This window comes from Diadema setosum, chromosome 12 (genome assembly GCF_964275005.1).
Source record: "Diadema setosum chromosome 12, eeDiaSeto1, whole genome shotgun sequence".
Taxonomy (NCBI): domain Eukaryota; kingdom Metazoa; phylum Echinodermata; class Echinoidea; order Diadematoida; family Diadematidae; genus Diadema; species Diadema setosum.
In genome coordinates, this window is record NC_092696.1 from 2,865,733 (window position 1) to 2,877,177 (window position 11,445).

Here is an 11,445-nt window from a genome sequence, read left to right on the forward strand (position 1 = left end):
TGTAAAGATGATAGCATCACACTGGATATTTCAATTTCGTCATAAAACACCATTTGCTAACAATCAGACTAACATCCATGAGTTGCTGGAAGGTGCTTACAGTGTTCACAAAAATAAACACTGCAGAAAGTAATTTTTTACCACTAAACCGACAGGTAGTTTGAAGAAAATACAATGAAACACTTTGAACATTATCCTGGAATATGTTGGTACATGTACCTGCAAAAGGATGGCTACCAAACTAAACTCTACACTCCCCTCACCACCACCCCTCCCCCCCCCCAAAAAAAAAAAACTAACCAAAAACAAAAACACACACACAACACAAAAAACAAAACATACACTGTAAGACAACAGATACAACAACTGCAACAATTGGACAAGGTATAACAAAGAAGAATATTGTTGTGAAGTCTTGGATTGGCAGAGATGAAGCAGTGGTTGTATTCTCATTCATAGAAAGTTCCCAAGCAGGAGATGCTGATCTCATCGCCGAGGGGAACGGACACCAAGCTCCAGTACTCTGAGCTGTAGAACACTGGTCAACAGAGGGCAGCAGAGAAAGAGACAGAGAGAGAGAGAGAGAGAGAGAGAGAGAGAGAACTAGATATATCGCTACGGCTACTGATATGCCTCCGCCATAATGCATGGTTCTCCTAGTAGGTCTATAGTACAATGTCTTGACAATGTGTGATGACAGTTTCACACAAGTGTCAAAATATTAAAATGACAGGTGCTAGTACCTCCTTGGTTTGACACAAATGTGCTGAATGTTCACTTTCCTAGAACTGGGTTCAATTGGATGAATGATTAAAATGTCAGAGTGCAGGTATTTGGGGAACTGATGATTTTTACTTGACTTTTGACCCTTTTATAAGTTTATGCATTGAGTAATTTTCAAGGTATTGAGAAAAAGCATAATTTCAGTATCAAATGGGAAAATAGCATTATCTAAACCTGGCCTTTGACCTTTGACCTCACAGTTCCAAAGAGAATCACTGTTAGGTTGAACATGCATAAATATGTAAGTTTCATGATGATACCTTGAGTTACTTTCGAGATATGGAGGAAAAAGTGCAATTTAGCACTTTAACTTGACCTTTTACCTTTTGACCTTTGACCTTTCAGCAAGAAACTTCCCCAAAAATATATATTGGGTAATACATGCCATACATCAAGTTAAAAAAAAAACAAAAACCTTCAGGCATATTGCATTTTAAGGAAAGAACTGATATTTTGAGGAGTTGACCTTGACCTTGACCCCCCTGACCTTTGACCCATGACCCCCAACTTCCCTAGATAATCATTGCCCATCGGTACAAGCATATATACTAAGTTCCATGAAGATACCTTGAACCATTTGTGAGATATGGAGAAAAACATGAAATTTCACATTTTTTTTCACAAAATAACCTGTGACCTTTGACCTTTGACCCAGTGACCCTAAAATCCACACAAAGTATTATCCCCAAGGATATACCCTCATATCAAGTTTGATGTAAAACCACCACACGGTTCTTGAGATATCGACAAAAACAAAACGGGACGGACGGACGGACGGACGGACGGACGACCCGAAAACATAATGCCTCCGGCCACTTCGTTGCGTAGGCATAAAAAGTGATATTCTTTTTTTTCTTTCTTCTGCCGTGAGGACATCTAAACAATTTATTTCTTTCATAGCTTACAATGCAAATCGGTGCAAAGTCCATGTTCAGCTTAATGAATAAAATGAAAACAAACAGAATACAGCAGTGGAAGGTTCATCAAATTCAACATAGATAGTCAAGGCGCTAATTCCTGTAAGAGGCTTAATTAAGGAGTTCGTTCAACCCACCCCGCAGAAAAGGTTTGACCAGACAAGGTGGTAGATGGGACCTCTATGAACATCCCCAGGTAGTATGTGGTTCCAAATTGTGGTGTCAGTAGAATTTTACTGGCCACTTTTCATCATGATTTGTTGGAACAAAAGTAAAAGAGTCTGCGCACGCCAAGACTATTACACGCACCACTAGCGCTGCTACAGGCGCCAGTGCCAGTGCTGCGTGTAGTAGTCTTAGCGCGCATATACTTTTTCTTCGATAAACAAGGGTTTTGCCTGCAAACTAACTTTTCACGCCAAGCTGGGTTCGGTGTAGTGTAGTTTCTAGCCGTTTTTATTTCGTCTTTATTTCAAGAGTTCAAGCAAGCCGAGTGAGAGCGCATACCCGGTGATTGTGACGACCGAATCGCAATCACTGGGTGTGTGCTCTCACTCCACTTAGCGCAATATATACAGCGGGCTTCTGCATAATGCACAAGCTGCAACTCAGAGAAATAAAGACGAAAAAACGGCTGGAAATTAAGACTAGGGTCGGTAAACGCTTGTCGCTATTTGGGGCACTGAAAACGACAAACTCACACAGTTTTTGCATTTATTTCATGAAGAATTCATCAAAACTGCATAAAACTACATATGTACATGTTGCGAGAGATGTCATCCATACAGTGGGATTCATTGTAAGTTATAATATTGTGCATGGTCACCATGGTAACCGGATGCCTAAAGGTGACTGGTAACCCCAAAAATGCCTCCTGCTGCTGCAAACATTGTTGTTGTTTTTTTTTTTATCTTATAGATGCAATAAAAACACACACACACTTTTTTTTTATTGATTTTCATTAAAAAAGTTTTCCCTGTTGCCATGGCAACCAGTATTACCCAATCAGAATTTAGTTGTCAATAACTCAAAAACTAAAGCCCATAATTTCAAAAAGCTCAATATGCATGTCCTTCCTTCTGCATAAAGTGTACGACATATATGTGAAGAATATTTTGAAGCATTCTCAAGTTACAGCAAAATTTGTAAGCAAAGGCATAATAAACGGCCATTGAAAGAAAAATATCATTTTCGAATAGTAAAATTCATGAAAAAGTTGCACCCGTCGTCCTTTCAACACAAATTTGACTTCAAAGCATAGGCAAATGTATATAGTTTTTAATAATGTATGGACACAAATTTCCCTTAAAAATAAGATGAATACAGAAAGCAAAGCCAACATTCTATAGTAGCTCTTTCGAGTATTTACAGAGCGATGGTTATTCAAAACAATCCTGGAAAAGAGCAGAGGAAAGCAATTAATTGTTTATGTTCTTAAAGGAAGTTTATTCAAGAATACCCGGCGATAAATTCCTTTCTAAAGAAGGAATATACACGTGAGCTGGATTATCCATCAAAGAATTAAGCGTACTTTTGTGTTTGTTAGCTATTGTTAAATATATATATATATATATATATATATATATATATATATATATATATATATATATATATATAATAATAATAAAATGAAATATCATGATATGTAAATTTTATTCAAAACGTGCAGTAATGAATTAATGCTGAGGAGAGAATGAGGGAAAAATCTTGGGCGTCTTTTCCCTTTTTATCCAGACTAATTTTACAGTGTAGAGCTCATCTTCAATGAGTGATGTGCACGAAAGGCAAAAGAAACAAACCTGTCTAATTTCCAGATATTTTTGGGAGTTACCAATCACCTGTAGGCATCCGGTTACCATGGTAACCATGCACAATATTATACCTTACAATGTATCCCATTGTATTGCTGACATCTCTAGCAACATGCCCATATATAGTTTTAAGGCGTTTCGATGAATCCTTCGTGAAATAAATGCAAAAACTGTGATAATTTTGTCATTTTCAGTGCCCCAATAGCGACAAGAGTTACCGACCCTAGTCTTAATTTCTAGCTGTTTTTATTTCCCCTTTATTTCTCTGAGTTACAGCTTGTGTATTGTGCAGAAGCCTGCTGTATTGCGCTAAGCCGAGTGAGGGTGCATGCTCAATGATTGCCACAAAAAAACAGTTCGGGCGTCACAATCGCTGGGTATGCACTCTCACTTGGCTTGCTTCAACTCGGAGAAATAAAGACGAAATAAAAACGTCTGGAAACTACACTACACCGACCCCAGCGGCGTGAAGAGTTAGTTTGCAGGCAAAAACCGATGTTTGTCGCGGAAAAAGTCTTTGTACGCTAAGACTATAACACGCACCACTGGCATTTGCGCCTGTAGCAGCGCTAGTGGTACGTGTAGTAGTCTTAGTTTGCGCAGACGCTTTCTCGAAGAATATGGTCATGTCGCAACTAAAATGGCCTGTAAAATTTCATTGATACCACAATTTCATATCACATACTACCTAGGGGTGTTCCAGAGGGTCCAACCCACCACCCCATGCAGTCAAACCTTTTCTGCGGGGTGGGTTGAACGAAGTCATTTTTTCTGGGTCGCTGCGCCTGGACTAAGAAGAATTCAACTGAACTTCAGTAATAAATATTTTGATTATGTGCTTCTGACACATATCAGAAACACAATGAAACTTCACATTTATATTTACATAACATTCACAACTGGATATAAGACGAGATGCTTAAGGATACATCTTACACTTACACTTTATAACTTGTATTTGTTTGCTTTTTTACCTATATACTGCATAATTGAACTAAATTGAAATGAAATGAATTACATACACACTTTGCCAGCATTGAGAATAATGGACATTTCTGTGCAGTCCTTCTTGCATGATGGGATAGGAGTCAGGACGATTTCTCGTGACCCATGGGACTGAGAGAGCCATGTGCTTCCATGCAATGATGGTATGGGCTGGATGTGGGCAGAAGGTCAAAGGTTATTGGGAAAAAGTTTCCCAAAGCAAAAACATGAATTCAGAGAATGCAGGATAGTCAATAAAACACTTCAAGATAGTGTGAAAATAAAACAATATGGAAAGTATTCATTTCTTCTGCCTTATACTCGTACCAACATATAAAATATGTTGGAAGAACAGTCTGTAATATCATTCCCACTGACTTCTGAAAGAGGCAAGCCAGCTATTATGTTTCATTATTTTAGAAATTGGAAAATATGTGGAATTCTCGTATTATCTTTTTTATAATCCCTGATGACTGTCCGACTGTGACATTACAAACTGTTGTAGTCTCCTTATGCAGCGATGGTGAAACCAACACTTTAAAAATTCATAACTTTTAACAATGGATTGTCAAATTGTCCTCAAACTTCACAGAAGTGCTCTACTTACATCTCTGCATTCACTTAATCTACATTCATCTTTAATTTCCTTTTAATTTCCTTCAAGAAAATTCTGAGTGTTCTGCAGAGTGCACAATTAACGGATTGATAAAAAAGCTCTCTGTATTCTTTCTTCAAATCCACTGCTGATTAGGATATAACATGAATGTCCTTTTCCTTGTGTAGTACAACTTCCACAGATCAACACCTTTTCCTTATTTTGTGAACATAATCCTCACTGAAATAATGCTATGGAAGAAACAGAATTAGCATAAAGTCACACTGGTCAACCATCTGAGTAATGGTTTAGAGAGTAGTTTATTAAAGGGACATTCCAGACGATTTTCATAATTTCACATCATGTAGTACATAAATCGACGACTCCATGTATAGATTTGTGGAATTTACTGTGGTTCTTGAGCAGAGAAACAATACTTTGAAAACCCTTAAACAAATTACACTGAACAAGGATGATGACATAGGAGGTTCACATATTTCAGAAATGTGGCAGTGTAATTCCATGACAATACCGCTTGCTTGTGAGTTCACCTGTGTATAATCTATGCATGCTTTCTTCTTTTGTTCTGCTTCCTTGAGCCCCAACTCGTGCATTCTTATGGTGACTCTGCCATGTCATCATCCTTGTTCATTGCAATTTGTTCTAAATTTTGAAAATATTCTTATTCTTCATCCCAATCATCACAAATTCTGAAACCCTGTCCTCAGTATAACTGATTTATAGTTGTTCAAATGTAAAAATCTGAAAATCATCCGGAGGTCTCCTTTAAATTCAATTTATGAAGACGATAAAACAGAAACTATGAATATACATCAAGTCATGAATATGCACAATGAGTATAAACTACAATATGCAAATGACAAAACAAAACATTGAATACACTACTGCTATTATATGCATTCAACAATGAAAAATGTATGATGTGTAGTAAAGCAGTGAAAACCATTGAAGACTTGCCAGTGAATGTGCATGTGACGAAGCTGAGTCCACCATTAAAAACATCTCAGGTTGTATCTCTGCCTTGTGAGGGATAAAGCTTGGCTTCCCACACAGGTTACGGACCAGCCGGATTCTTCCCGGCACTCCAGTCCTCCTAAATGATGTCATCAAAATGAGAATTTTCTTTTTACCACTTACCTTGTGGCAGTGAGATTGTAATAGACTTTTATACAACATGTACTGCATTTTGACTTCCACATTCACAGCCTTAAAGAATATTTTGATTGCCATTCACTGACCTGATGGCTTCTAGATGGCAATTGAGAACCTAACATCAATTTTGGGAAGATGTTTTGATTGTATTTGTGATTTATCTAGCACTCTTTTACTTGTAAGTATTTACTTTTGCGCACATATGTATACAAATTCATGCTGCAATGGTCTTAATTTATACGGGCGACATTGAAAGTGAGTGAAAAACATGGTTGTGACTGCTACAGCAAATTTCTAATATCTTATTTGTGATTTATTTAGCACTCTTTTAAATATAAGTATTTAGTTTTGTGCACATATGAATACAAATTCATGCTGCAATGGTCTTAATTTATACGGGAGACATTGAAAGTGAGTGAAAAACATGGTTGTGACTGCTACAGCAAATTTCTAATATCCTGTAGTTTCTTTTGCTATATCAAAATTTTGTTACAGCTGAACACCTGCAATAAAATATTAAAAAAAGATACATGTATATACATGTGTGTAGATAATAACTATGGAACCTAAATTTTTTCCTTTGTTGCAATGTATTTTGTTGTCATAAGCATATTTGTTACAATGGGACTGCACCGTATTAACCGACAGCACTGAACTGAAAAAAGGAGCTTTGAAAGAAGTCAAGCATCACTGTGGCATGTAAGTTCTTAAAGTGAAAGGAAAATATGCAGATATGTTCTCAAGAATTAGATAAATTGAGAAATAGCTCCATACCATTCAAATGAAAATGGATGATGTCTGAAGTCTTCTTCCTTCCTCTTCTCTGTGAATAAATCTGAAGGACTCTCGATGAATGAATTGCTGGACTGGGTGTAGTCCTTCATTGTCGAACTGGAGAAAAATTCCTTGTTCTTCAAAAACCAGGAGTTCATATCCTCCAATGTAAACCTGTTCACATTTTCATCCTAGCAGTGACACAGAAAGATGTAGAGAAATGGCTGATTTTAAGTAAATGAGTTTAAGAGTAAGAAATTGGTTCAAATCAACTAAACCTTTGCACATTTTGCTCATTTATTCTGCTTCTTTCAGTCCTCCTCTTCTTACAATTCATACTGTCATTATTATTTGATTATCCTTACTGGGCTATTACTTTCATTAGCACAATTTTTCTTTTCTTCTTCTTCTTCTTCTTCTTTTTTTTCTGTGAATCAATAGTCAATTCACAAGACTTCAGAACTATATCTAATGTACTCAATAAGACTACCACGAAAGAGAAATAACTTAACATATAATGTAAATTCTTCTTACTGTATTTGCTTTCAAAACTTTGACTATATTGTTGTCCTACTGCTCTAAACATTGTACACGTATATTTCCTACGAGGGACTTTGATGACAAACCCAAAGTCATAAATGCAGTACTATTTTATTACTGGATCCAGCATTCCAAACAGCGACAGAGGAATGTGAACATTTAAAATTTCACAAGCAACTACTCAGAATTTAACTAGACATGAAATAAGAGCTACATACTCAGAGACTCCAACTCTACCGCTTTCGATGGGAGATCTCCCACCAAAAACCTAGTTTTGCAAAATCTCCTGTTCTCCCGCTTGAGATTTAATTTCTCCCGCCCTGGCTCTGTGTCTCCCGCTTGAAATGACATCTTACCTAGTGTCATTGAATGCTGAAAAGTAAGCCTTAGATAGCACAAGAGGGCATATAGAACACTAGAGCTTGGACTCCAGCCGCGAGGAACTTCACACTCGTGATGTGCGCAAAGCGCACATCAAGTTGGAGTCTCCCGTTTGCTAGGGGGATTAGGCGGGAGAATCTCCAGATCAGAAGGTGCTTGGGGTTGGTGTCTCTGCATACTCTACATGGAGGATGTGTCTGTTTGTTAAACAAACAACTTACCTGATAGACAAATGGAGACATAAGTGTAACATGATCAATCACTGCTAACTCTGGAATGTGTGTTACAAGTTGGCATGGGATGCAATCTGGTGGTGTGGCGCCCTCAAACCATGGATTGGGAACAAGGCAATCAGAGTAGTAGATACCTGTCAATCAAGAACACATCCAATCATCAGAAAAACAACAACAACAACAACAACAACAACAACAAACAAAGAAACAAACAAATAAACAAAATAAAACCAAAAAAAAACCATTTTAATTGTCCCGTCAAGTTGTTTTTCTTGCGACTGACAGACAAATTGCCCTTCAAGGAGTTATAAACACTGGTTATTCAGTGTTTTTGAGAAGCTAAGATAACATAAAATCATAATGAGCATATTATACACTTTGATAGGATCCCACCCAAGTACATATATGTGACCATTTTCATCGATGTGAGCGATTTGTCAATCAGTTGCATTGGACAGAATGCATGTATCGTTTCTCTGGATGTGGCCTCATGCAAAGAAACAATAAAAAGAAAACAGAAAACATTGCAGTATCTGTACGTACATATCATCAATGACTTGGTGACTGCGCAACCCATCCTGGATAAAGCAATGCTTCATTTGTTCATAATTTATTGATGATGAAAATGCTGATTAGAATAACCTATTGTCATTGAAAATGTGTAAATACTGCATTATATAGTTTTAAGCCAAAGGCTAGAAAGCAACAGATCAAATTTCTTTTCATTTTCTATGAAAATATTTCGTAGTTGTACTGTTTGTGGTCATAAAATAATGCCGTAACAATAGCCTCCACTGTTCAGAAATGACCTACCACTCAAATCCACCTGTCGTGTCAATGGCAAACTCACAATGCGCACGGCCCTCAGTATGTGGTAGGAATACCCGGTGACGAGCTCGATGACATACTGCTTGAGAGGTTTATGAGAGCTGACGAGGAGGGTAGCGAGAAAGAAAATGACTACCACTGAGACAGCCACTTTCAGGTATCCACATGCGATGCGTCCGATGATGTTGCGCCCCATGGGTGTGTCCTCCGACTCCAAAGCAGTAAGAACACAGCAGTCAATATCTTCATCACTGTGCCCATCTCTTTCTGCAATCGTCCTGATGGTTGATAGCTTTGATAAAAAGCTACTTCTCAGTTTCTTCTTTCTCTGGCTGCTTGGCCTCATCATGAATGCCTCCTGAGAAGAAAAGAATACAAGAATATCACAACATATCCATTACGTACTGTATAAACCATATTATTAGCGAATCTAAATTTTCATGAATTTGGACTTCTCAATAAATTTGCCTGCACATCGCAATCACATTGGGATCACAGTTGATATATTTGCATGTTTTTAAATGAGCAAATGGCACACTGACCTGCAAAATTCCTGAAAATTAAAAAACTTTATACGTGAAATACATTCGGCGTATATAGTAATAAAAAGCTTTGTCAATTTTAAAGATTGTGGGTTCTTCAATTTAGAAGAAATTAACCTCAGACACTTTCAATGGATTCATGTACATGTACATGAATACCGTACTAAATTCCGTCAATTGGTAAATAATCAACTGTTATCATAAATAATTCATCTGACTATTTCTATAATAATTAGAGATACCATATGAGGTAATTACAAAACTGGAATCAGCATAAATATACCTACCGTATCCATATAAAAAATATAACTTGGGGAAGCATATAAGAAGACTGCATGTAAACAAATGATAGCTTGTTGATCGACGTAGCCACCCTGATCCAAAAACAAAGTAGATATTGAATGAATACGGAATGATGTCTTTTATCTAGCAAACAAAATTAGGACATCATAGTCATAGCAGATGTCCATCACGACATTGTCTGATCAATTATGTACGTTATGCCTAGTTTTTGTTTGTTTGTTTGGTGTGTTTTTTTAGTAAGAAATAGCAACCTCTCACATTCTTGCCTGAGGCAGGCCTGCCGTGGTAGCAGTAAACTAACTAGACTAGGCTACAAGTAGTACCAGGCATTACTAATTAGCAAGCTTACTAGGCCCTAGGGTCTAGTTATGTACTGCCATTTAAAGCCCGGCCCGGGGCGGCCGGGCGCTGAGCTGAACGTGTTGGGGTCGCGTCGCTAGTAACTGCGACTAGCCCGAACGTGAACATTGGTGAAGCTAGCTCCGGAGCGCCCCGGGGACCGTTGGGGTTTCTAGGGTCGCTGGAGCTGGTGCCAGATGCCAGTACAAACACACACGCACACGTCGCCGTCTTTGGTCTATTAGGTCTACACTTAAAATATTTCAAACCACTTGTCATAAAAGGCGACTTGCCCTCACCTGTGCTGTACTGAGCCAAGAGCCTTTCTTTCGTGGTATCTACTTCCGCCTTCCTTGCTCGGTTGACCTCTACCGAAGGATTCACACACTCAGTGCACTCAAAAAGGCCAGCAAGCCACGCAAGGGAAATTCCCTTGTATTGTTTGCATGCAGCGCAGCAGTCCTCTTGACCAAAATCAGAATCAGACGTAGAGGGCGTTTAGAGTGTGCACGGACGTATTATACAGGACTGGGCATCGGTTCTCCCTTTTCGCAATGAATTCTTATTTTTTATTTCAGTGACAAATTACGCAAGTAAGTGGCAATTATCACTGATTAACGTTGACTTGTTACCGTGGTAACAATCGCAACGAGTATGACGTTAGGATCTTATTGGCTGCAGCTGTCTGGCAATGTGAACAAAAATAGAATAAAACAAAAATGAAACAGAAAGTTAGTCTGTCATTATTTCAGCAGCTATGAAAAAAAAAATATCATCAGGTCGTTAACATGACCGTAAGATATCAGGGACTGCATGAGCCGCCATTATATCAAATATACACATATCTAGTTCATTTTTAGAGCGTTTGGCATTCCAAGTACACAATCATTTGTCCTGGAGGAGCTAATAAAGAAAGAGAAAAGAAAAGAAAAAGGTCATCAATAGAGTTATACCCAACACTCATGTACTGAATTAGTATAGGTTTACCTATATTTGAAGAGTTTGTTCGCAAAAACCGATAAGTCCATATTTGCCAAATGGAGATATTTGCGATTAAAGGTCAAGAAAAATAATGAGAATAATAAGAAAATCTTTGCTTCTTTTGACCATAACTTCAAAAATATACCTTTATGTAGTGACCAATATATCATTTAAATGGTATTATTTTGTACTTTATGACAGAGACCATTATTATACTTCAAAATCTTCAAAAATGGACTTATCGGTTTTTGCGAACAAACT

At 37.7% G+C, this 11,445-nt stretch overlaps 1 protein-coding gene across 1 annotated transcript; it reads right to left on the minus strand.

Moving 5' to 3' along the window:
* Nucleotides 1-318: 318 nt before the first annotated feature.
* LOC140236181 (uncharacterized) lies at nucleotides 319-9,354 on the minus strand. The gene is made up of 6 exons (XM_072316147.1): nucleotides 9,005-9,354; nucleotides 8,180-8,325; nucleotides 7,038-7,228; nucleotides 6,069-6,204; nucleotides 4,534-4,666; nucleotides 319-538 (listed from the first exon to the last, which is right to left on the minus strand). Exons 1-6 carry the CDS (start codon nucleotides 9,213-9,215, stop codon nucleotides 450-452), a joined length of 906 nt encoding a protein of 301 aa, XP_072172248.1. The 5' UTR covers nucleotides 9,216-9,354; the 3' UTR covers nucleotides 319-449.
* Between the last annotated feature and the right edge of the window lie 2,091 nt (nucleotides 9,355-11,445).

Excerpts from the sequence above, each read along its gene's own strand:
- LOC140236181 (XM_072316147.1), bottom strand. The coding sequence starts at position 9,215 with ATGGGGCGCAACATCATCGGACGCATCGCATGTGGATACCTGAAAGTG. Across the intron at positions 8,326-9,004 it reads ACGACAGGTGGATTTGAGTG|GTATCTACTACTCTGATTGC; the intron begins GTAGGTCATTTC and ends CTTGATTGACAG. Across the intron at positions 539-4,533 it reads TCTCAATGCTGGCAAAGTGT|TGTTCTACAGCTCAGAGTAC; the intron begins GTATGTAATTCA and ends TCTGTTGACCAG.